The sequence below is a fragment of the Balearica regulorum genome, chromosome 2 (assembly GCF_011004875.1).
Source record: "Balearica regulorum gibbericeps isolate bBalReg1 chromosome 2, bBalReg1.pri, whole genome shotgun sequence".
Lineage (NCBI taxonomy): Eukaryota > Metazoa > Chordata > Aves > Gruiformes > Gruidae > Balearica > Balearica regulorum.
In genome coordinates, this window is record NC_046185.1 from 120,395,483 (window position 1) to 120,421,742 (window position 26,260).

At 38.5% G+C, this 26,260-nt stretch overlaps 1 protein-coding gene across 4 annotated transcripts; it reads left to right on the top strand.

The window, feature by feature from the left end:
* The first annotated feature begins 487 nt into the window (after positions 1-487).
* Positions 488-24,607, top strand: TOPBP1 (DNA topoisomerase II binding protein 1). 4 transcript variants are annotated; one of them, XM_075745626.1, is made up of 28 exons: positions 488-525; positions 925-1,012; positions 1,597-1,731; positions 2,315-2,458; positions 3,126-3,307; positions 3,445-3,638; positions 4,445-4,624; positions 5,636-5,805; positions 6,336-6,499; positions 6,995-7,242; positions 7,521-7,840; positions 8,652-8,824; positions 9,839-10,050; positions 11,345-11,634; positions 12,645-12,818; positions 13,864-13,973; positions 15,086-15,209; positions 15,565-15,714; positions 16,153-16,261; positions 16,826-17,018; positions 17,826-18,052; positions 19,156-19,319; positions 20,254-20,368; positions 20,888-21,051; positions 21,951-22,091; positions 23,266-23,355; positions 23,834-23,995; positions 24,367-24,607. In XM_075745626.1, the coding sequence occupies exons 2-28, from the start codon at positions 932-934 to the stop codon at positions 24,508-24,510; spliced, it is 4,560 nt and encodes a 1,519-aa protein (XP_075601741.1). In that variant the 5' UTR covers positions 488-525; positions 925-931; the 3' UTR covers positions 24,511-24,607. The 4 variants fall into 4 exon arrangements, with proteins under 4 accessions (XP_075601741.1, XP_075601740.1, XP_075601743.1 ...); XM_075745625.1 differs by having other exon boundaries at positions 493-535; XM_075745627.1 differs by lacking the exon at positions 488-525 and adding an exon at positions 547-654.
* Positions 24,608-26,260: the final 1,653 nt, after the last annotated feature.

The window sequence follows — 26,260 nt, forward strand, 5'->3', positions numbered from 1 at the left end:
CTTTAGTGGTGAACTTGGCAGTGTTAGGTTAACAGTTGCACTTGATGATCTTAAGGGTCTTTTCCAAGCAAAACGATTCTATGACTCTATGACTGCACTGACAAGTAAATCAGGTGCGATATGCCGCAGGGACGGGCACGCCAGCGGGAAGAGGACGCCGGACACGCTCGCCCGTTACTCGCCACCACAGACGGCCGCGCGCCCTCACCGCCCTCACCGCCCTCACGAGGGCGCGAGCGGCGACACGACCGCAGCGCGCGAGCGGGGAGGCGGAGCGACAGGCCCCGCGCGCCCTCAGCAAGCTCCTTCCCCCGCTCAGCAGCACCTCCAACAGTCAGACCGCGAGAACGCACGCGCAACTGCGTAAAGACGTAAAATCCACCCCCCAACCATCACCGGCGGCGCTTGCGCCTTCCTCGCTCTCTCACGCCCCACCCCGCCCGCTGGAAGCCACGCCCCCACCCTCTCGGGCCCTCCCTGCGCCTGCGCAGTGCGACAGTCGCCACTTTCCCGCCCGCTGTGGAGGTGCCCGGTGGTGGGTGTGGGGTTGGGGTTTTGTCCTGCCTGGAGGTCGGGGTAGCGGTGCGGGGTTAAACCGGCAGCGCCGAGCATCCGCTACGCAGCAGGGACCAGTGGGTGCGCGGGAGATATGAGGTGGGAGCGTCGGGCGGCAGCAGGGCCCCGGCCTGAGGAGGGGTTTCTGTGGGGAAGAGGAATCCCGGTGGGCCCGGTCTTCCCCACCTGGCTCCGGCGGAAGTCTGCGCCGAGGCTGGGCGGTGTGGGGCAGGCCCACGGGCCGTCGGGGGCAGGAACAGGGACGAGAGGGGTTCCGCAGCTCCTGGATGTGGGCAGTGCGCCTCTGCCACAGCGCGGTTCCGGGCTGCGCCGAAAATGACAGGACGCTTACTGGGTTTTGCTTCTCAGGTAAAGGATGAAAGGTAGTAAGGAGCCATTTTTTGTGAAGTTCATAAAGTCTTCTGGGAACTCAGAGTATTTTTTTAAAGCTCTTGAGGTAAGTTGGTTTGATCACCTTTCTCACTGAGCTTGGTGAATTATCTAATTAATATTTCTCATTTATGTGGTTGATTTAGCTGTAGCTTCTATGTATACATCTGGAAATAAGGCTCTTTCTGTAAGAGAGGTGTTTAGTGTTGAATAAAGTTTGTTGAACAAGAACAATTTTGTTGAAGAAATTACTTCTTGAACAAGAAATAATCATAATTTCAAAACCTATTGACATTTAGTGAAGTGACACGTAGCTTGGAAGATCTGGGTGGTGGTTATTCATCTAAGCACTACGTAGACTTAGGGAGGACACTGGATTGTTTTCCACCTTGAGAGGTTGGTGGGAGCTAAAGGGTCCATATGGCAAGATTAGGTCCTGAAAGTTTGTATGATGAGCATTTAAGTTTATTGTGAAGACTTGGGGGGATGAGGGGGATGCCCATGATGTATTGAAGCCCTTCTGCCAATATACTGTTGCATGGTAGCTTTGTTGTGAGCTGTTTCGAGTAGATGTACTTGTGTAGTTTCCATAGGGTTGGCTACTTGTGATTTGTTAATTAAATAAATGTTGTGTGCACTGTTTTTCTGTAGTCTATAAAAGAATTTCAGTCAGAAGAACATCTCCAGATCATTGAGGAAGAAACAGCACTCAATATAAAAGAAAATGATAAATCACTTTACATTTGTGATCCTTTTAGAGGTGTTGTTTTCCATCATCTCAGAAAGGTATGTGACTCATCAACTTATTTCTAGCTATATTCTGTCGTTTCTAGAAGCACTCATACCCATACTTACACTGTGAATGTTCTCTCTTTTTGCACTAAATACAGCACAATGAAGTATTCACAATAAAATCTTTAAAACTACAGTGCATCTTGTTTTTAGGGAAGATGACTAGCAAAGCATAAGAACTATTTTGAAGCACATGGAAAAATAAGTAGTATGATCAGTTCTGATTCTGCTGGAGTTGCTAAACTGGCTCTCGCTTTTTTTTTCCCCTCCTGAATAACATGATTTTGTTTGACCTGCAAGGAATTGTCCAGCAGACAAAGATAGACTGGCTGGAATTCTGTGGCATGTTAGCTATAGCATCTGGTACTTTTACTGAGACCAGAAGACCTACAAGGATTGTACTGAAATTCTGCAGCAGAAAATAAAACCAAAACTGTCCACTACCTGGAGATGCTAGAGGAGGACAGACCAAGGGCCCTGCCTTCCTCAGGATTCAGGGACAAGGAAAGCCTTCCTTATACCAGTGTACCTTCGGCTAATTTTTGTTGTTGTTTTTTCTCCTGTTCTTTTATTGCAGCTTGGTTGTAGAATTGTTGGACCACAGGTAGTCCTGTACTGCATGCAGTCCCAGCAATGTGTCCCAAGAGCCGAGTATCCTGTGTACAATATGACCATGGCCGATGTAACAGTATCCTGTACCAGCCTTGAAAAAGATGTTAGGGTAATGTGTTGTACATAATGGGTTGTTTAGCTGATTTTCTATGACATTTGCTTCAGATGGTTCATTACTAAGGTGTCAGTCGTATTGTACATAAGTCTAACTGTGCCTGTGTCGAGATATATCTAGTCTTTCTACAGTTTGTAGACCATGTATTGTTTATGTAGAGAGTTGTATGGAGAGGGAGTCTTATAAGTATATATAGTATATAAATGTGTACTTTGTCTGCAGCTATAATGCTACAGAAAACATGCTCTGTTTCTGGTTACTCAAAACTATATGGTAAAGATGTAATATCCAATCAGCTATGGTTTAAATAATTTATCTTAGAAGTTTACTTTTTGTTTATTCTGACATCTCTTTCTACTTCGTACTACCTAAAATGGCAGCCATCTGTAATTTTTTACTCACACGGTTTAACTGTGGTATTTTTATTAAGGGAACAAACGTATTATGTTCAGCTTATCATAAATGTAAATGAAATTAAAATGGTACTTGATGGGTTTTATGGCTTCCACATATATCCATTTTGTATTTTTGAACAGATTTTTAGGAGAAACCGTGGACTAATGAAATCTATGATTTTGTTTTTCAAGGTGAACATGAGTGTGATGGAGGTTGTTTCTTTTTTCTTGGTAATTTTCTATTTATTTTTTTTCCTCCCCCACAGGAAGAAGTTCATAAATATGTGCAGATGATGGGTGGACGTGTGTACAGAGACCTCAATGTGTCAGTAACTCATCTTATAGCTGGAGAAGTTGGCAGCAAGAAATACTTAGTAGCTGCTTCTCTGAAAAAACCTATTTTGCTTCCTTCTTGGGTTAAGACACTGTGGGATAAGTCTCAGCAAAGGTATAAAAAACCCCAAAACAAAACGTACTGTTTTGGGGACTGGTAATACTTATGGTGATACAGACTACTTTCTTTTTCTGTGTTTTACTAGGAAGAAAAATAGCTTTATTTCTTTTTTCTTTCTTTCATTCCTTTAGCATAATGAGGTACACTGATGTTAACATGGAAGACTATGCTTGTCCTGTGTTCCTTGGCTGTACAATTTGTGTAACTGGCTTAAGTAGCTCAGACAGGAAAGAAGTCCAGCGCCTCACTGCTGTGCACGGTGGGCAATATACAGGGCAGCTCAAGATGAATGAATGTACTCACCTCATAGTTCAAGAGCCAAAAGGTAGAACTTACAGAGTAAATCTTGTTTTCACTTCTTGAGTTTGTAGTGTAAATATGCGTAAGTGTTTGAACTGTCTCTGTGTCTGCTTCAGTGTTGCTCTTACTACTACTGTTTAAGGAGTCACTGTTGATGGGAAAGATTAATACAGGGCACCCTTACTTTGCACTAAAGGCATGAGAAAGAGAACAAAAGAAGAAAAAAAACCCTAGAGACTCCGATGGTAGAGAATCCTAGAGGGGATGGAAGAATAAAGAAGAACTTAAGTTTTTGGGAGAGCTGCATAGGACTTAATTTATATGCTGATTAAATTTGGATTGTGGACTAATGTTTTTGTAACTGATCTATTCTTTGTACCTTCTGAACTCCCTACTAAGACCAAATGCAATCTCCCTTTCTTCCCTTTCGGGGAAGGTGAAAGGATTGTAGTTTTATTGTGAGAAGAATAGAAAGGTGGGTTTATTTTCCCAATTTCTTTCCCTTTCCCTATGGAGAACTATCCTGTGACTTTTTAAACTTTTTTTTTTAATGCTTGAAAGCTTTAAAGCCTTTTTTTTTGTTGTTTTTTTAGTGCCCTGTCATACTGTACCCATGAACTAGTCATCAATTAGATTTTTTGCTTTAACTTTAAATAAAGAAGAATAAATTATCAACTTATCAGAAGGGTCCAAGATAACACAACTTGCACATTGAAATCAGTTATTTGAATTTTTTAAATTTTCTTAATGTCCAGCCATCTTTCAGTGATCACTGCCTGAAGCATTAGCCTTTTAGTAACTCGTGGTTTTTGTTTTGTTTACATTTCAAAGGTCAGAAGTATGCATGTGCTAAAAAGTGGAACGTGCACTGTGTGTCTGTGCAGTGGTTTTCTGACAGCATTGAGAAAGGCTTCTGTCAGGATGAGACAATATATAAAATAGAGGCTGGATCAAAACTGAGTAGTACACCCAGTACGTCAACACCTACAAATCATGCCAGCAAAACCAATAGTAAGTAAGACCTTTTAAAATATATTAAAGTAAGGTAGGAAACGTTTGTAGTAAGGAGGAAGAACTGTTTCGAATTAGTAGGGTGCTGCTTGCTTTTGCAATGCTGGTTTGGCAGTTTGGGTTCTGATTCTGCTTATGCTTAAAACACAACAGATTACTTTTATGCACATTAAATATTCCAACACGTATAGACTTAAAACATGAATAATTGTTTGAAAAGTAAACTTGAATTAGGCGTATGATTGTCTGCTTAATAATCAGTGGTGTATATCTCTTAAGCCCTAAAAAAGCACAACTGTTCATACATTTGTAGTTTAAAACAAGTGTCTGTTATGAATTTATTCTTACAGCAGTCTTAGGGGGAAAACAAATGCTGATTATTTTTTATTATTATTTCTTTTCTTCATATATTTGTTTTTATTTACTCCATGCTATTAACAGAAGGAAAGTTAAAAGCATTTTGTAAACAAACATGGTAGCGTGAAAGATGCAGCCAGCTTTAAATGTGTCTTTCCAAACACCTTTTACTGACTAGTACAGGAAATGACAGAACAGGAACCCTGGGTTAGCACTACCAACAGAGCACTGGGAATTCAAGTTAGGGATTAGGGAAACTGCATATAACTCTCTTAAATCACTAAGCTTCATGGTGATTTCTCTTTATTACAGAGAGATCTGTCTATTTTTAAAAGTATTTCTAATAGGTAGCTGCAACACTGGAATAAGAGCTTTGAAAACCGGGCTCATTAGCTGCTATCTCCTAGATGACATCCATCTGGGAATAAACAGAAGGTGCAAAAGCACTCTTGCTAGTAAGACCATCCTTAATCTACATGTAGATAAAACCCTTGGTTTAACCAAGGTTATACTTACCTAGTACTTCTTATTCTTCAGACTTTACATTTCCTTCTAGCACAACAAAATCATATTTGGTGGGTTTGTATTTTGTTTAGTGAAGCAGTGGGGAGAGATGAGCCAAAACTAATGCATCTTTTTAAATTTTATTTAAAGATCATACCCTTTCGGACGTCAGCCACATTTCCAATATCAATTTGAGTGGTGTTAATGAAACTGCATGTAGTTCTGCAATGAACAGCAGACTGGATCCTTTTCCTGATGAGCTGGAAAACTTGGATATAAGTTCATTTCAAGCCCCTGAAGATTTGTTAGATGGCTGTCGAGTATGTTTAACAATGTATACTTTGAAATGTTCAGTCTTACCCTGTGGAAGCAACTAGGTTGAAGTACTGGCAACTGCTGCTTGAGGAAATTATTGTTTCCATGGTCAGTAGCAAACGCCAGGTGTATTTTGTGTCCACATGCTGTAGCTTGCGTGTGTGTCTACATATATGTGTGTGTATAATTGTATTAAATATATAGTATAAATATAAAATTACATATTTATAGACATATATATCTAAACACTGTAGGGAATGGGTTCTAGAATTTGCGTGTGGTGTTGGTTGGGATTTTTGTTGTTGTATGACTTCGGGCGTTCATTCCATTAGTAAATATTGAAGTTTTGCTAGAGTAATTTGCAAAAATGAATTAATCCCATTCTAAATGCATAACTTCTTTCCTGCTTCTCAGAAGCTGCACCACTAGTTTCTGTGTTTTACAGCAGTCAAAAGAAATTATACTAAAATATTCTACTTTATTTTTTTTCTTCTTTTTTTAAAAAAACCTTTATTGTTGTTCCTTCTGTTTGTAGATCTATCTGTGTGGCTTTGGTGGCAGGAAGCTGGACAAGATGAGAAGGCTTATTAATTGCGGTGGTGGTGTTCGATTTAATCAACTTAATGAAGATGTTACCCATGTCATTTTGGGGGAAAATAATGACGAGCTGAAACACTTTTTGGACAAGACAGCTCACAGGTTCTGATAACTATATTGCTTAAAATCTACTTCCACCACCGTGTAAACAGGAAAGCACGTATTGATTTGAAAATCCTAAGTAGCTCTTGACTTAAATGAGAAGACTTACAGCTAATATTCATAAGCACTCGTGTGCTCTTGAATACTGTAGTTCTTTGGGTAGCCATGAGTCACCTCAGTGAATAGCAAAACAAGTATTCTTACTGGTAAAAAGAGGTGTTAACATATATTTGTTAATACATGGAGGAGGAAGGATTTGGCAGTGGCGGATAAAATTTACATTATAGAAAATAAGTATGAAATTCTCTCTTCTCAGAGTGAAAGAAAAAAACCCAACAAAAAAAACCCCTTGATGTTTTTAAAGTGCCCAAAGCTTGCGTAGTATTGGAGTTAGAAACTTAAGGTGTGTGTATATATTAGTATTTGCAGAGCGGGAAAGAAGAATCACAGTTCTGAAACCTGCTGTAACTTGTTTGTGTACACTTTATTTTATAGGCCTCATGTAGTGACAGCAAAATGGTTGCTGGACTCATTTAGTAAAGGTTATCTACATCCAGTGGAGCAATATATCCCTCTAAACTACCAGCTGTTAGAGAACCCAATTTTGGAGCAACCTAGAATGAAGTCAATTCTTCCCAAAAATAACAATCTATCGAAGAAAGAAGCTGTGAACATTATAAAGCACCAGAAAGCTGATGAAGATGACTTCCTCTCTCAATATGTAAATAATGAATCTACATTAGGTATGTTTTAGACTCACCATACCATAGAAGGTTTAACTGATCATAATTGGCATTTGAGTTTTGCAGTGTTTGCTTATTAGAAAGCTAGCCACATCTAGTATGTTAACTTCTATATTGTGTTTTACAAATCAAATTTAAACAGGCCTATATAGAGCAGTTTTTAACAAATACCTGGCTGAAAACAGCAGAATACTGTCATTTCTTCATGAAACTATTTTGAGTTGTCTTTGATGTTCTTGTCAAGCAATTACTATGGTTTGTTGTTTTTTTCCTTTCAGATGAAGTTGAAAAACTAACATCCAGAACCTTCAATGATGTTACTCATTTGACTGTTCAAGAGGAGAATCAATCTTCCATCTGTAATGGTTCTTTGGGAGAGTCTTCTGCACTGGCTGAAGGAGGCTTATTTGTCAGAAAGAGATTTCTTCTTTTGGGTTTTGGTGACGAGGATGAGTCCTGCATTGCAGATATTATAAAGGAGAATGCTGGGAAAATTCTGCCACTGCAAAGCAGAACCATTGCAGACTATGCTGTAGTACCTTTATTGGGGTGCACGGTGAAGCCGACTGTTGGTGATGTTGTCACAAATACATGGCTGGTAAGGGAGTTACACTTTCAGTTTCACCGGTAAACAGGTATCTATATTAGAAATATGTCTTGCCAGAATGCAGAGTTACCAGTGGCTTTAAATGTAGGTAAGATACTGAGAGATTAGCCTCGTTTCATTTGAAATGTACTAAATGAAAGCATGCATTAAAGCCTCTGTCTGCATCTGTAAAGTTTCTTTTATCTGTTTCACTTCATTTTCTACAAGCTTTTTAAGTAGGACTTCATTGTCATGACTCGAAGGCTTCTTATATGAGAGTCTGACAGCATTCTATCTAAATTATTAGTAGTAGCTCCTTCTACAGTTCATTATTATTTAATTTGACATCTTTGTGTTTACTTTTTCTTGTTTCATGCTTTTTACAACTTTTTAACTTGTGGCAGAAAAGCAAGTCCGCTTTATAGCTCAAAGTCAAAAAATATTAACCGTATTTGCCAAGAGCAGGCATATGATGTAGTCTAACTGCTGTTAGTATTTTTCAGTACTAGGTAATTTTCTGTGAACAAATCTATACAGACCCTCGAATCATGCCTTGAACTACTGTAAGGGAGTCTCCAGGATTGGAAGAGTAGTAACTGAAAAGTTCTGAATAATGCCTCAGTATGTTAAACCTGACAAAATTAAAATGATTTAGAAAAGAATTTATCTGATTCAATGGGAAATAGTTTGTCTTAGATGTAACGACAGAAACAGGATTGCTTGTTGTTGAGTCCATAAATGCTATCGTACAGTTGTTGAAATATTATTGGCTTTGTTGCTATTTGGCTTGATTTGTATTTTTATCTCTTTCACCTTCTTTAAGATAACATGTGTGGAACAGCAGCTAATTTTAGATCCCCAGTCCAATCCACTTTTCACACCGGTCCCAATAATGGAAGGAGTTTCCCCTCTGGAAGATTGTGTTCTTTCTTTTAGCCAGTTCATTGGTGCAGAGAGAGACTCCCTGGTTTATCTGGCAGAACTGCTAGGAGCCAGGTATGTCTCCTGTTACCATTTCTGCTTGTTCGTGGACAGCCAGCATGATGAAATCCATTATGCATTTAATTTCTTCTTTTACAAGAGTAACTAATGTTAGAGTTAAAGCTGTTTTGGATTCTATTAATTTGCAAAACCTAGTGCTGAAACAGTGAGAGTGTTATGTAGTTCTTACATATTTTTTTCCTCTCTTTTAGAGAAATTTAGTCAGTATTCACACATCCTAATTTCTACCAGAATATGCTTAGTCTTATATTTCCCAATGACTGCGTCTCAGTAACTTTTTGCTCTTCTGTAGAACAGACCAAAACCAGTCAGTTTTTCAGATGTCAGGCCTTCTGAATTGCTCTTCATTTGTCCAGGAGTGGGCCATTGTTCCTCTTCTTTAATACTATCTGGTTCAACCATGTAACCAGTGATAATGCGCCATTTTTTAGGAGTTGGGATGGTGAATTATTTGCTCCCAATTCATCAGGATCTTTAAAAAACTTTAAGAAAAACATGTTTAGTCATGAAGTGGCAAAATTGTACAGCTTACAGTATCATTTGATTTGATTCGTAGTCTGAACTAAATTCTTTGCCGGTGAGTTCTCAGTCCTGCCGTCTTCTTGGAAGATTGGGACCTTGATGATAAGAGGAAAAACTGTAATATAAAGAAAACTGTTACTCATTTGGAAATGATGTTTGTTGGCTCCAGAAGGGAGTCCAGCCTGTCCCATTAATCTTGCAGAAGAATGTTAAACCCAGTGTATGATTTGGAAATGGGATATGTAAGGATTTCTGGAGTATGAGAAATGTTATAATGTTATGTTTTCAATACTGATAGAAGTAAAACATTACTGTTGAACTTTTTTCTTGTAGCTGTAGGTTAGGCTGTAAAGGGCAAAGTGGATGGCCTTAGATAATTCTACTGGTTCTTTTTTCTGTTGCTTGAATACATTTTATAAGAGTATAAACATGCCCTAGATTAATTTTGTTTATGACTAAATTAATGTTTTATTAATGTAATTTTAGAGTCCAAGAATTCTTTGTGCGGAAAGCAAATGCAAAAAAGGGAATGTTTGCCAGTACCCATCTTGTGGTGAGAGAACCGGATGGTTCCAAGTATGAAGCTGCGAAGCGGTGGAATTTGCCAGCAGTCACTGTAGCTTGGCTCTTGCAGTCTGCAAGGACAGGAAAGAGAGCAGATGAAAGCAAGTTCTTGGTTGAAAATGCAGAGGTTGAAGGTTAGTTATTAGCAAGTTAGGTAATATGATTGTGTCATTGTACTGTTCATTCATTATAAAGAAGGCCGGTATGAATTTTTTTTCCTAACACCTTTGAAGTATTAGAGCTAAAGGATATCTTTCAAAGTATTTTTTCTATTTTTTTTTCTGCTGTTGAGTCATGATTATAGAAATGATACTGTGTGTTTGCTGCAAGTCTCTTGGAGCTAGTGGAATCTCATGGCTATCAGTCAGTTGGGAATCAAGCTCAGTGTCCTGGCTTTGTCCTTTTTTGACACATGTGCTGCTCTGTAGATTGCATGAGAATTGGTGATGGGTCCAGCTTAGAACTTCATACTTGTTAGTCTGCAGTGACATGACGCCCCTCTGTTCAGTCCTTCATGCCTACTTCATCTTCTGATGCTTCTGCTCCTTTTCCAGTTATTTCACACCTTTTATTTGGCAATATTTCTTCCATATTAAGATGCAGACTACAGTGATTTAATACTGAATGTTAGCAGACCTGTTTTACCAGTGCCCTTGTGAATTAATTATATGGGTCACTAAGTCAGAGGATGAAAGGTATGTTGTTGGCATAGGCATGCCTTATCTGTATATTACATTTTTAAGTAAAAAAGGGGGGAGGGGCAAGGGAAATGAGCAGTAAAATGTGAAAGCAATTCTTGAACTAATCTTTTTGAGCTGTAAAGATGATGACTCGTGCTTATCTGTAAGTGTTTATGATGGATAAGCTTTAAGGACTTATTCCTGGCTGAATCTTGGTCCTATTAATCCACAGGCATAAGGGAGTGGAAGTGTACATAAGTGTCCTAAAGAGGTGTGATTCAGAGTCATGAATACAAAAGAAATTTTGTGTTGCATGGGAAGTAAGGAGCTAGGGACGAGGAGTTACCCTTAATTTTGAAAGGGAAAGATTTGTTGTGTGTTACATCTTTTTTTTCTTGGATTTGTATTTTGATAATTGTTGTATGACATGTGAGCTATACAGGTATGTGTGCAAACAGTATGACCAGATCAGGGGTTGCTCACTTTTTTTCAGAGACTTAGGGTCAAGCTCAGTACCAATGTAATTTAAACTAAGTAGTTAACTGGAAGAGAAACTTAAGATACTGGCTTTTAAAACATAATCATCAGTTTAGAGCATTTATTGGGGGTGGTGGTGTATGAATTACTTTTTTAGGGAAGGGAAGGTCAGATGAACTTTCAATTCTTGTTTAAATAAAAGTGTATGCGAGATCTGTGTTCAGAAGAAAAGTCAGATTGCTAGCTTTTTTTTTCTTTGTTTCTTTTAAAGATAAGGAGAGTTCCAATACTCAGCTTAGCAAGACACCAGCAACTGTTAAATCTCCTGATTCAGAGCAACCTACTTATCTCCTTGAAGCTGGAAAAAAAACAGCTGTGACCCCTCTTGATATCAACAGGTTCCAAAGCAAAGCTTTCCAAGCTGTAATCTCACATCATATTGGGAAGACAACCCCTCTTGCACAAGGGGGACTGCCACAGAAAGAACCATCTTTACATCTTGATACACCATCAAAATTTCTTTCCAAAGACAAGCTATTCAAACCTTCTTTTGATGTAAAGGTGATTATCTTTTTAGTCTGTAGAGCCAGTAGGGTTAAAGATCTGCATAAAATTAAAAACAGCACAGAAACCTGTGTTTACCCTTTTTTTATGCGGTTAACATACAGACTTCCATTTTGAATAAAGCCAGGGAAACTGGTTCTGTTTATTTATATTTATTTCTAGCTAATGACCTATGGTCTAAATTTATTGACTAGTAGCTGCTATGATGTCTTGAACAAAGCTTCTTTGTGCGTATTGTATCATGTGCTCATGTGTTCTATACCTCACAGTGCACAGTCTGTGTTCTTTATATCTAAAGACTGAGAAATGTAACAAGAAGGCTTATAACTGCTCCAGATATTTGGAGTTTTGTGATGAAATGTGACTTTAATGACATCTTTTAGTGTATAACAGCTTTATAGGAATTACAAAACTATTATTGCAAATGGAAAAATGCATTGGGGTTTTGGGTTCGTTGTCTTATTCTGAAGGCTACAAAAGGCTAGAAAAACTACTACTCTTAGGAACAAAGAAACCTCTTAGATTTGGGGAGCATCTGTGCTCAAATAGCTCTTGAATGACTCACGTGTGCTTTGGAAGGTTTCTGTACCAAAATTTCACTTTTTAAAAAAAGGGCAGTAGGAAACTTGATGTTTTAAAGGTGCAGATAGAATCATATGCAACTCTTCTGGAGGGAGGTATTAGTAAATTAAAGTAATTGGTTGGGGTTAGGAATATTGGGTTTGGCCACTGGCTTTTTCATTGAGGGCAATTTTCATTGATGGCAGTGAAAAGAGAGATTAATAATCTATCTTCTTCCTGTTTTGCTCATGCAGACTCTAAGATTGGGGTTGTCATGTACTGCTTTTGTGCAATGGTACCACAGTTGCACTTGCTAGCTGCTACTGTACTACACCATCCTGGTTTAGGAGTATGAAATCTTACTACAGACTATATTTGTGAAACTTGCACTTGAATGAGAATTTTGTAATGCGTTTGTGAAAGTCAGTTGCTTCTTTTTTTGGTAGGATGCTCTGGCAGCTTTGGAAACTCCAGGAGGTCCTGATCAAAAAACTAGGAAAATGAGCACACCTCTCTCTGAAGTCATCAGCAGAAACTTGAAATTGGCACTGGCAAACAGCACAAGGCATACAGTAGCTCTTACTGCCAGCCCACAGTTGACCGCTGCACAACCAGAAGCGGTAGGAAATTTTGATTTTGAGTTTCTGGACCATAGGCTTAATTAAGAAAATGTCATACCTTTTGTGATTTAAGTTACAAAGGGCTTCTTGAATTGTGCTTTGTGATCTATTTGAATAGAAATCAATATGATTATGCATTTTTCAGTGACAATTAAAGGAAGTTAAGATAAAAGTTTCCTTCTGGAAGGCAAAGAATTCTAAAACCTTTTTCTATTGTCTATACTACTATCTTGAATATTAAGCAGTTGCTAAGTAAAGGCACATAAATATGTACTAATTTAGACTTTGTAGTATTGATATCAGAGAATTGCATCACATGTAAGAAATTCCTAGGCTCCAGATGAGCAGGATTAAATGTTTTGTCTTGGACTAAAGTTAGGAATTCTTTTTTCATGCATGTGTCTTCTTTTCTTGTCTTCCTCTGTAAGGTGCTGCTCTTCTGCTACTAGGGAAGCACAAGATGTGATCAGTTGCTTACCCCCTTATAAAGACATGATATGTTATCCTTTCTTGCTTCTTCAGTCTAATCTACCTTAGTGAGAAAAACTAGGAAAAAAAAGTAGGAGGAAAGGGAGCATTTATGTATTTCTTGCCATATGAAGTACACTGTTTACTGTAGAGGAAAGGCAAGAAAGCTAATGGCCTTCAGCAAGGGAAGGCTATCACTTTTTTTTTTTTTTTTTTTAGCTCCTTATTCTTACTTTTTTCACTTCAGTACAATGAAATACTTCTGTGGCATCAGGTTTGATAATTCCCAAATTTCAGTGTTCAGGAAGTGCTCAGCCTGTGATGGAGGGAGCAGAATGTGTTCCGGGGAGACTGGTTGAGGGTGAATCTTTTGTCTTTGGATTCCTAGTGCATGGAGTGATAATAGTTTTGACCATGGAGTTTGAGAGCAGCAAAAATTGAGGAAATGTGTTTATCTTAGTTTTGTTGTTATTGCATATTTTACTATCTGCCACACTAAATATTTAAGTATTCTTGATATTGATGCAGAAACCTTCCAAACATGACTCTCTTGTTTTTATGCATGCTGCTTTAACAGGAAGAAGAGCCCAAGCCTCTAGCTGATGTTGTGATATATGTCAGTAAAAAACTTAGTAAGAAGCAAAGTGAACTGAATGCAGTAGCAGCTTCTCTTGGGGCAGACTACAGGTATCAACTGATAGAAGCTTCTAAGCTACTGCACTGATGTGATTCTAATAAATATGAATCTTTGCATTCTAATATGCTTTATGTACATGACCTTTTGCTGTAGCTAAACATGAGATTTCACCATCTTAAACAACTTCTATTGCAAAATAAGGGCATCTGCTTTGAATGTGAAATAAGGCCATCTTTCCCCACTGCATCCTCAGTTTCTGTGTTCTTGATAAGTCTGTGTTGGAAACACTGTTTATCCTAAAGTCTTCCTGAATTGCATAATTTTTTTTTTCTTCTCTTCTTTTTTGAAGAAAACTATGGAACATATTTAGCTTTTGGGTAGTTTAAAATTTGCTTTATATTTTAGATTTTGAATCTGCTCTGAGTTTGTGTGTGTTTCTCCCTGGATCAAAACTAATTCTTTTGCAGATTGTAAGCATGGCTAAGTTAGTGTGCTTAGAAAAACTTAAGAAAAATAGGTTGTCGTGAAGAAAGATTACAAACTAACGTTTGTGATTTAAGACAGAATTCTGCTCCCACTAAATCTGATATATATATTTTGTTCCTGACTTACTATAGCGAGTGTTATTCGTGGTGTGGATGAGGGAGTTGCCCTTATATTTGGTAGTAGCTTAGAAGTGCTGAAATATTTGCATTAGGTAATGAATACTAGGGTTTTTTATTGGTTTAAATGTTAAATCCTGCATTTTGTGTATTTTGAGCTTTGAGGATCAGTGTTTCACTTGCAGCTCAGTATGTTAACAAAAGGAAAAGCACTCTCATCCTGGGTCATACCTTAGGTTCAGAAACTGATCTCAAATTCCACTTACTTAAATAAAACCAAAAAAACTGAAGCAAAACTGCTCCTCTTCCATATGTTTATCAGATTTAGTTTTGTTTACTTCAGGAATGCTTTCAAAAGACATTGAAGTTGTTCTATCCTGAAACTGAATGCTGTCTTTTTTTTTTGATGAAGAAAGTGGGCTCATTCCCTCTTTAGGCATAACAAAATAGGCAAAACAATATTTTAACATGAAGAAGGGATAGGACAATTTCTGAGCTGGATTTCTGATACTTTTTGATAGAAATATTATCTTCAAGTTGTATTTTATTTTCTTTTCTAGATGGTGCTTTGATGAAACAGTAACACACTTCATCTACAAGGGAGGACAAAATGACAACAATAAGGAGTACAAATCCGTTAAAGAACGGGGTATACATATTGTTTCAGAACACTGGCTTTTAGAGGTATGGAGCTTGCTTTGTTCCCTTATTAAAAGTGAAGGGAAATGGGGGCTTCAGACCAGTTATATAGCAGTGGATTTTCTGTTTGCATTTATACTGAACATGTATAGGAACTGATGTCTTGCATCCAGCTTTGAATTTATAAATTGAGTGATCAGTTTTCACTGATGTACTTTTACCTTGTTCTCCATGAGGAGAAAAGAAATTCTCTTCCATTGAACAATTTTGCTACATTTTCTCTTGTGTAAAGTACTTCTTTTGATGGTGTTTTTATTATACTTTTCCTGTGTTTAGATGTGAAATTTCTTTTATCTCAATCAGTTTCTCATCTTTGTTATGTTAACTGATGTTATTACAGAGTGCCCAAGAATATAAACGACTTCCTGAATCTCTCTTTCCTCACACTTACAATCCCAAAATGAGCCTGGACATCAGTGCAGTGCAAGATGTCAGGCTCTCCTCCTCCAGTAAACTTCAATCAACTGGAAAACCAGCAGAGGAAGATGAGGTATAATGTGTGATATAAATGAATGTTCTATGAAGCAATTTGGATTCAGTTAACTTAATTGTTATATTAACATATTAATAAAAAACTTTGAGGCTTAGTCAGTGATGCCTTGAATCAAGTTTAGCTAGTAACTAATAGTAGCTGTTGCAGATGTTCCTTAAGGTTTTTCTGCATTTGTAATATTCCTCTTCTAGGATGATGGAGGGAAACACAGGCGTTTCAGGATTTAAAAGTGCTTTCCAAATTTGAGATTATGTTGGTCCAGTCTTTGCTTTTTTTTAAACGAGATTCAAGGTGTGAACTTGCCTTATTAGACATTTAGACTGCAGAATAGGTGTTGTCATTGATGCTGCTGTTCACTGTTTTATTGCAGTACCAGAAAGGTTAGATTTGCTTTAAGGCAAGACTAATAATTCTACTCATCCTCATTGTTTTTAGATTATTCCAGTGGATGAAGATGATGCTGAAGATGATGCAAGTACTGACCGAATAAAGGAAACAGTCACTACAGGGGAAGAACAAATTGTAGCAAGTGAATCCAAAGGAGGTAAATGTAAATCACTGTTTTCAAAACAGTTGTGGAACATCAAACTATCAATGTCAGCCTTTTACAAAGATCTGGAAGCTTTAGATGCCATATTCATATACCAGTCGAGTACAGCTAGCCCTTATTGTTGCTGGATGAGAGGAAAAGATTTTACTCTCTATTTTAAAGGCTTTGACAGCCCAGAAGAAAATCATGATCATCCATTGTAAATTACGTAATTGATGTTTCTTTGTTTTTAAACACTGAAGTTTGTCTTTAAGTGACAAATCGCTGGTTTAGAGTATAGCTTTTTTGCTATGTAAATAAATGTGTTACGAGAGAATTGTGAAAAAGTTAGATCATGCGAGCAAATTCAGAAGTGAACCAAATGGATATTTCTCTTTGTGTCTAGGAATAGGTGACTTGGGGCATACATAGTTTTCCTAGGTATTTTTTTCCCAGATAGCTTTTGTTCTCCTTAATGTATTGTCCCAGAGGGGTGTGGGGGGAAGTTGACTGGAATTTCAGTTACTTTTCACTTGTTACAATATAACAATCTTGATCTTATGAGTTTTCTTCCTTAAGTTTTAACCCAAGCACTAGAAATGAGGGAGAACTTCCAAAGGCAGCTGCAGGAGCTCATGTCTGCCACATCGCTAGTGAAACCACAAGGGCAAAGAGGTTCCCTTTCAAGGAACAGTTTTGATGGTTCTCCAACCACACCTGATAGCACACGGTCTGTGCGAAATGGCCGCAGTAGGGTCTTGGAAGCTCTAAGGTATTGATTTGTGTTTCAAAGTATCTTACTTTGTCCTCCCTGTGCATACTTAGACATTCATTGAAACATGAATAGGTCTCCAGGGTTTTCAGATGTATTGTCTTTCTCTAATGTGCTTAACTTGCATCTCTTGCAATTCGGAATCTTTAACTGGACATGCTAGATAAAGTCAGGATGTTATTTTAATCCATAGTGGGTTAATCCATAATCTTTTGTTTTTCAAAAAAAATCACAGAATAGTGTGATCGCTTTTTAGTTTTGAATTGAATTATACCAACTGATTTCTTTTCTTTCTCTTCAGATTAATTAGTGTTCTTACAGATTTTGAAGAAAGTAATGCTGCAATATTTCAGTACATACGTTATATACAAGTAGTAGATATTCCAGCAAAGCACCTCTGTGAATGTTTCTCTTACTTTCTTTTCTCTCTAAACAGAGAATAGATTTGAACTCTAACAATGCTGAGCTACAGTGAGAAAGTAATTGAAACCCTGCAAAATTTTTCCTTTAGCTTGGTGTTTATTTGAAAATGAATAGGTTCAGTAAAGAGTAGAGTACATTGATTTTGGAATAATTTATCAATATGACACACAAAAACATTTACTGATGTTTTGATTGCCTTTTTTCAGCCATGCTGACACAGGCTCACAAAGCCACACTGCTGAAGTTGCTTTTATACTGAAATTTTCCCCTTTTCCAGCCATAGTTTCTAATAATGAGGTCACTTGGATGCTATAGTCGATGTCATCATTAACACATTGCCTTCTAGTGAATGAATATTTAAGGTGTCTGTGCTTTTTTCCTTAGGCAATCCCGTCAGGCACTCACAGATATAAACACAGAGCCATCCCAGAGTGAGCAGATCATCTGGGACGATCCTACCGCGAGGGAAGAGAGAGCAAGACTTGTCAGCAACTTTCAGTGGCCTAATAGTCCTTCCCAGTACACTGAGCAAGCTCAGAGTAACACCAATAAAAACATGGATGAGTCTGCCTCCAAAGGAGCTTTAGCTGATGTAGAGATTGCTGGTATAGGTAAAATCAGACATACAATATCCTTGTTCTTTGCTACAGCATCTGTTTGATCTTTGGGACTTTTAAAATGCTCTAATGTTTGAATTCTACTTGAAAAAAGAAGAGAAAAAAAAGAAGCGAGCACTGTTGACATTTCTTGAATGCCAAAAATACAATTTTACATCTTTGAGCTCCATTATGTGGTGGTGTTTTTTAAAGAGAAGCTTTCCTATCTATTTGCTATTTGTGATCAAACATCACGGCAGTGCTTGTCTAAAAGTAGTCTGCATCAACTTTAGGAAATCTTTAAAAAAAAATTTTTTTTTTTTTTTTTTTTGGAACCACAGCTGGTTTCCAGGTAACAATTCAGGTAGATATAGTGGCATTCAAATGGGAATACCAGTAGGAAAATCTTAATTGTAGTGGAAATATTCATAGGTGAAATATGGAGATATAGGAAAAAGATAATCCATGAGCCCAAAAAACAGATGTGTCGGAGCTGCCGATGGATGTGCTTAAGTCACAATTTAGTGAAGATGCTGTATTTATCTTCCCTGATCTTTTTGAAGGTTTTAGGACTAAAGAACATATTATGTTTTTTCACCTGTTTTTGCTTTCTTCCCATTTCTGCCTCCTGAGAGATAGCAGAAGGCTTTATTTCCTCTCCCCCACTGCCTCCCTATTGCCCCCAGCTCCTTCCCTCCATCTGTTTATAGAATTTCTGGTTGCGGCAACACTCTTCCTGAAAATTGACCCTATCCTAGAGGAGGTTGAAGAAAATTAGCTAAAGGCATTCAATTGATTTTTGGTTCAACTGAATCAGTGCAGTTTAGCCAAAGAAATTAGGCCATTGGGGTGGGTTTTTTGGGTTTGTTTTTTTTTTTTGTTTCAAAGCAAGGCATCCAGGGACGTGAGTCTGCAATATTGCAATTGGTTGTTTGTGGTATGTGGAAGAGCATCTTTATGAAAGGCAATGGTGAAATGTAACTATATGTTGTAGAAGCAGTTGTGTTTTGTCCTTTTAGGATAGCTACTTTTTTAAAAAATTTTTTATTTTATTTTTTACTTTATCAGTAATTATATTCAGCCAAAGAAAGTCATGCAACAATGTTTTACTTTCACAGCTGTTCCTGAGGCTGGGGATGGAGATTTGATTGAAGGTCTAAAGAATCCTGTATGTAGAGATCCTGAAACACTGATTAAAGATCACTTGATCCCCACTCCGCAGGCCCCCAGCATTGCTTTCCCACTGGCTAACCCTCCTGTGGCACCACAGCCAAAAGAAAAGGTTTGTCATATAAAGAAATACTTATGATGATTTGTGTTCTGAGAGATGTAGTGACAATTTAAGAAGTTTTGAACTTGATGGTAAATATAAAATAGCTGGATATCTTCATTTAAAATCTTGAAGTGGATTACTTTTGTGCAGTTAAATTTCTTTTTGCCCCTTTCTTTGAGATTTTGAACAAACAATGTTTGCTCAAATAAATAAAGCTTGTTTCTTCAGGCAAGTAAAGCTTTTTGTCCTGTTAGTTCCTGTTGGAATGCTGAGGTAGCCTTTGGGGTGGAGAGTTACTGTGTGTGTTACTTGGAACTCCTCCTGCCATGTTAGGATGATAGGAAAAAGGTTATGCCTTTGTTTCCTTGGTGGTATCTGGAATTTATGTGTAGGTACAAACAGAAAATTATTTTTCTGCCAAAAACCTGGTTTAAAATTCTACTATTTTATAATAAACTTGGCTAGGAAAATGAGCTTTTAGTCTTTTACCCATAGTGTATCACTTGGTGCTCAAACTTTGAGCAGCTCTGTGTCTTCAGAGGCATAATGTGTCATGTTAGTAAATAAGCTGTGGTGGAAATGCATAAAGGCCCTCAAAGTTATAGAAAGTCTGAATGAATGAGGCAGTGTGATAGATGGATGATGATTTTCTTCATGTGTTTGACTTGGCATTCAGTGGATGTGAATGAAGGATTAGTTTTTATGACAGATTGATTCAGTTGTGCCCTGAAGAAAAGGGGAACCAAGAGGATGTTAAGCAGGAGCCTAATGTTGATTTGATAAGATCCAAGCTTTTTGTCAAGTGATTGACAGGTTTGGTTCTGCTTTTCCTGGCTAAAAGAAAACTTAATATAAAAATAACCCAGAATGTTTGGCAGAGAAATAGTCAGCTGTCAACCTAATCTTTCTGTCATATTTTCAAAATCTGTTACTGTATTTCCAGGCTGTTACAGAAGATGAGAAGGCTGATGAAGAACCAGAAAAACACTGTAAATTTCAGCTGTCTTCTCTTAATCCTCAAGAAAGATTTGATTACTGCCATCTGATTGAGGAATTAGGTACCAGATATTTGTGAAATGCAAAGAATAATACGTGTCTGTATTTGTCTGGTCAGCTGTGGCTTGTTGAGAAAAAGAAAGGGCTTCTGTTAATGACTCATCAGATTTGAGGTCTCAAATTTATGGTTTTCTTTGCTATCATTATTATTATTATGTGAGTGATCAGCTTTGCCATAAAACAGCAATGGTTTTGTCTTCTGGCAGTTTTATTTTAGCTGTCTTGACAACAGCCTCATTCTTTACTGTTGCGAGTGCCCAGGATCTGCTGTGCTCTGGTGTCTCTCTCATTCCTGTCTGTGTTACAGTGGCACTTTATTTTTATCAGAGCCATTCTTTCCTGGCTGCTTCTCCTTCCTTGCCAGCTTCTGCCCATGTCATTTCAATGATAATACTTTCAGTGTAAATTTGAGTTAAGTGTATTTTTATCTGAATTCAAGTAATTCTCACTTTGAGTTGATCCTTTCTGTGGTACAGCATGACCCCTAAATAATTTCAATCAAATTCATTCCTCAATTCCAGGTGGAATAGTACTTGAGAAACAGTGTTTTGATCCAAGTTGCACACACATTGTTGTGGGACATCCTCTTCGAAATGAAAAATTCTTGGCTTCGATGGCAGCTGGAAAGTGGGTGCTTCATCGTTCCTACCTGGAGGCATGTAGAGGAGCTGGCTGCTTTGTTCAGGCATGTGACCTCATTATTGAGAAATGAGCATGTTGTACCTTTTCGCATTTCTTTTTATTTTGCGCTACCAGGAAAGAACTTAAACTGCTAATTGGTTTTGAGAGGTCACAGTGCCCGAGCCTTGGGAGTTTGAGAGGATTGAGAAATTTTTGGCAAGCTTTTGTCTGAAAACTAGTCCTGGACCAAACTCCTGGTATAGGATAAATGAAATACCTGTACTTTTTAATAGTTGCTTCTGAAAATTGAAGCTTGAGTACCTTTTGGTAAATTTTCACTCATATCAGCTAAATTTAGGTGGCTCTTTTTACACCAGGAATTGAATCTTTTATCCTTTCAATAAATGAACGTATAGTAGTTTTAAATAGTCCAACTCTATAACCATGTGCATAAGCATTTTTGAATACTATCTCTTCCAACTCCTCACCTCCCTAACCGTTATTTCACAGTTCTCCTGGGTCTAGCAGTTCTTTTACATTGACCAGGCTAACTTTAAAATAATACCTGTAGACTGGTTCATATCTCTGTGCACCAAAACCAGCTTTCATTGTTTTGGAAGACACTACAGAAACGTAGAGTTGATGGTGTCCAGAGTAGTGAGTTGCTTTGCTCCGCCGTTGAATTCCATTGTAGATAACTGCAAGAGGAATCTGGTTGTATACATGACTCGATGTCACAGAAAACGTGAGTTGATTTAGGTAAATACGTGCAATTAAGAGCCATATCTAATTTTACCTAGAAATGTTCTGGCCAGATAAAATCAATATATAAAGCTAGAGTGAGTTGGGATTTGTTCTGGGTTTGGTTTTTGGGTTTGGTTTTTGTGGGGTTTTTTTAAATTTATTTTTCAGCTGGTAAAGTTGACAGGACTACTTTGTAATTCAAGCTTATGATTGTTCTAGGAAGAAGATTACGAGTGGGGAAGTAATTCCATACTTAATGTTTTGCCTGGAATCAATGTAAACCAGAAGAAACTAGCACTTGCAGCCATGAGGTGGAGGAAAAAAATTCATAAAGGGAGGCAAGAAACTGGTGTTGTTGAGGTACAGTATCGTTGAGGTATTTAGGTACTCATGCAACGTAAGTTGTACAGTATGAGTGGACCGGACAGGGATTGTCACCAAGAAACTCAGAAACTTAACTGGCAGGGAAAGGTCATCTGCCGTGTTACTAAGAACAAAATGGCTTATCTGGATATATTCTAGTTAAGTTATTTTGTTTTTAAAAAAACTTTTAGTGGTGGTATATTGAAAGTCTTAATCTCCTCCTAAACCATTGTTCATGTTTTGCAAAGCTGGAAAGTGCCTCCTTAAGTATGTAAACATCCCGCAGCTAGGAAGATGATTACGTTCAGAGCTCTGACTGGGGAGCTAGCCTAACTCGGCTTTCCTGGGAAGCCACAACTGATACTTGCAGTAACAGAAGTCCTGTGCTGTGCCGTATAGGTGATTAGCTATAGCTCTCTGGACAGCATTTTTACACCTCTAGTAGTGAGCATACTGTTGTGCTTTGAACAGGGTACAAGTTCAGACCTTTCCTAAAGCACCTTCCTTGATTTTTATGGTGCAAGTTCCATAGTCTTTCAGTGAGATTTTTGAAAGTGGGACTTGGGTTCCCCAAAGCCTTTTACCTCCTGTCTCAAATCAGGCATTGCAGTCGAGTATTCATTGAAAGGTAGAAATACTGCTGATGTTTCACTCGCTTCAGGATAAGTCTTGGCTTGCGTGTATTTTACAATAACCTTTTTAAAATGAATGCTTGTTACAAATCCTCTGTAGCCCTTGCCTACTTGGAAACCACAGGAGGCAACCAGTTGGCCCTAGGTGCCATTACTGTAACAGAGTAGATAATGTAGTGCATGTGGTTGAGGGAAATACTGTTTGCAAGTAACTGTTTCTCTTAAGATGTGTTTCTGTAGATGAGTATCTGGTGCTCTGGAAAAAATAGTTGTTGCCAAGGGTCTTTTTGTAGATGGGTTTGCCCATCTTGCTATGCACGTGAAAGGGCTTGGTGACAAGCTACCTGACTGTACAGTGTTGGCCCAATAGTTGTATATTCTGTGGGGTTTTTTCTGCCATTTATACTTAAAGACAAAATGAGGTGATAGCAAATCTTTATGTGATGGATATTCCCGAAGAGGGCAAACTATAGATCCATTAAGTATTTGTACTTTTTTAGTACCAACATACTTTTGCCTAAATTGAGTCTTTTATCTAGGGAGCTTTCAGTGGCTGGAAAGTGATCCTGAATGTTGATCAAACCAAGGAAGCGGGATTCAGGCGCCTTCTTCAGTCAGGAGGAGCAAAAGTATGTAGTGTTTTTGGGGAAAAAAAAAAGTATTTATGTTTCGGGGGGGGGGGGGGGGGGGGTGGGGTGTTCATACTTCTTTCTGTTAAACTCTATGCTGGGCATTTTCCATGCCAGTAAAAGGTCTTAACTCACAAAATTGCTTACACAGGATAGCTGAGACATGGTCAAAGGGTGGGAGGAAAAAGCTATGTCATCTTCATTTTGCAAGTGGTCAGGCAGAGCAGCTTGTCTGAGGTCACACAAGTCAGTAGTGCTGGTGGGAAGTGAGGATAGAATTTCTGTGCCCTGCTCTGATGAGAAGGATCACCCTTCTTGAAAGGTACGTGATGGTACAGAATGCAGCTGCAAACAGTACTTTATTTCCCATTGGTTTGCTAGTTAATTTGATGAGTGCAATTACAGGTCATGAACTGCATTTGTCATGGGGAAGAAACAAAAGTAAACTCATTTTTGTCTGTTGTGTTTTAATCTGTAGGTGTTTTCTGGTCATTCTGCGTCTCTCTTTAAAGAAGCAACTCATCTCTTTGCTGACTTCAGTAAGCTGAAGCCGGACGCCACCAGGGTTAATGTAGCAGAGGCAGCCGCCCAAGGAGTGAACTGCCTGAAACCAGAGTACATCGCTGACTACCTCATCCAGGTGTGCACGCCTGCGGGCGCTCTGGGGAGTACTCCTCCCTACCCCATAGGAGGATGGGGCAGGCCCCTTGCCTCCAGCAGCCCCAGCCACCTGGAGCCTCTGAAAGGGACTGCTGCTCTACAGGTCGTGTGCCTCCTTTGCCAGGAATTGTGGCCACAAGTGCCTATGCTGAGTATTTCGATCCGTGGCCACAAATTTAAATTGCTATAACATGACATGTTCTAGTTCTGGCAGTGGGATCTGTTGCAGGGTGTAGGTGTGCAGCGTTTGTTTTGTTATTTTCAATTTTAGAAAAATATTGAGCTGCTTCTTCCTTCTCAGAAGCTTCTTGAGCTAAACCACTTTTTTTTTTTTTTCTTCCTCTATTGAAGGATCCACCTCCACCAATGGAGTCTTACTGCTTGCCAGAAGCTGAATCTTACTTTCAGAGTAACACAGAACTTGGAACTGGATTATCACAGAAAAGAAAAGCACTGGGAGAAATGAACAGAGTCAAGCGATCCAGAATACACTAAGCAAATTTCGTGCTTTTGATTTGTACATTTTTGAAATTCCTATTTATATTTTTTCATTCTCGCCATAAAAATTAAAAGCTTTGAGTTTCGCTTCTAATTTGTGCTGAGCTTAAAATAACTTTACAGTAATACTCATAGGAAATACTGCTTTGGTTACCTGTACCATCGAAAAATATGGCAAGATCTCATCCAAAATATACTGTCTCCAAAATGGCCTAACTGTCCCACTAATCATTTTGTTTAGGGACACCATTGTATAATAATAGTTAAGAAATACTTTGTGAGATGCTTATCACATCTTTTATCTGTGTGTTGTGGGGAAATACCAGCTGATAGGAAGGCTGTTGCATTTCCCACACAGTAATGGACTTAGGTTTTACATGGATTTTTCCTCTTTCGATATTTTTCTATTGGTGGGGGGAAGGGAAACCAGACAAAAAGAACAACTGGCTTATAAATTTTGGTACTAATAGTGGGTGTAATAAATCATTTCTATAAAACAGAGGTGGCTGTTGAGGTGCTGCCATTCTGAGTGCTAATGAGTCTGTTCAGCAAACATAGAACCAGCTCTTTGACAAGAAGTGAAGTTTGTCTGACCATGCTCCCTGTTTGAGCCTGCGACAGGAACCAGAGGCAGGACAAAGACGTTAGTTTCCAGCAGCTGGAAATGTTCTTAGTCAGACAACCACAATGTTTGACAAACTGTTTGACCTTTTAGTAGCTATGGGGTCTGGGTCTCTATTTACTGAACTTACTGTGAGTTGCACTGTGTTAGTCTAGGTGAAAGTGTGCTTATGAAATCCAAAGAGCTGTATTTAAGCAGCCAGAATTGGTGCAGCCTATTTGAACAGAAAAGCACAACATCCAGTTGCACAGGACCAGTGGAGTTGTCTGGGGAAATATATGTAACAGCTTTAAAGTCTGTTTAATTTACCTCTGTATTGTTTTGAAAGTGGGGTATATTCTTTAATTTTCTAGCTGCTGAATACTGTGTTTCATAGAAAGTCTGCATCAGTATCAGTTGCAGATAGAAGACAGGAGGAGCCACAAGCACCAAAGCCCTGTGCAGTCTCGGAGAATCTTGCTGCTGGGGGGGAAGGGACCAGGGACCTGAGCTATGTGAGTCTCCAGGTGAGAGAACAGGAATGCAGCTTGGCTTTGCTTTGGGCTTCTGCTTCCTGTGGCACCGCAGTGGATGTTTTTGTCAGCGAGCTCTGCAAACACACTGTCAGGATGACCTGAAGGAAGTGTCAGGAAGGACTGAAAGATGCCAATGAATGCGAAGGATTTGATTCTTATTGAAAAAAAGCAAATCTGTGCCCCTATCAATGGGGGCTTAGGCTGTAGCAAGATTGCTATGGTGAGGTGCAGAGACTGCGGTCTTACCACCTGCTTTGTTTTTCTTGATCTTAACAGCTTGATGCTATTTGTGGATGTCAAATATTTGTGATGTGCTCCAAGTCCACGTACTGAAAATAACGCTGCTGTTAATGCCTTAAATCACACCTTGAATTAACTTCGTATTTCACCGGCAATTCTCTGTTCCACCTCTAAAATGCTGCTTTGCATTGCAAGCATTTTAAATAGCTGTAGATATTAGTAGGTGAGTCCTAGGGCTCCTGTGACTTAATTTTTTTCTTCTTCCCAGTCCTCAGAAGAAGCTGCTGTGGAAGGGTGGGGCTGCTATTCTCACTTTACAGATAAGAAAACACTCCCTCACCCACTTAGCTGAGCTTTAAAGAAGTCTTGG

What these genes read in the sequence shown, in the direction of transcription:
- TOPBP1 (XM_075745626.1), top strand. Translation starts at nt 932, where the DNA reads ATGAAAGGTAGTAAGGAGCCATTTTTTGTGAAGTTCATAAAGTCTTCT. An exon ending in GCCTTGAAAAAGATGTTAGG is followed by an intron (nt 2,459 to 3,125) that starts GTAATGTGTTGT and finishes CCTCCCCCACAG; the next exon opens with GAAGAAGTTCATAAATATGT. An exon ending in ATTTGTTAGATGGCTGTCGA is followed by an intron (nt 5,806 to 6,335) that starts GTATGTTTAACA and finishes TTCTGTTTGTAG; the next exon opens with ATCTATCTGTGTGGCTTTGG.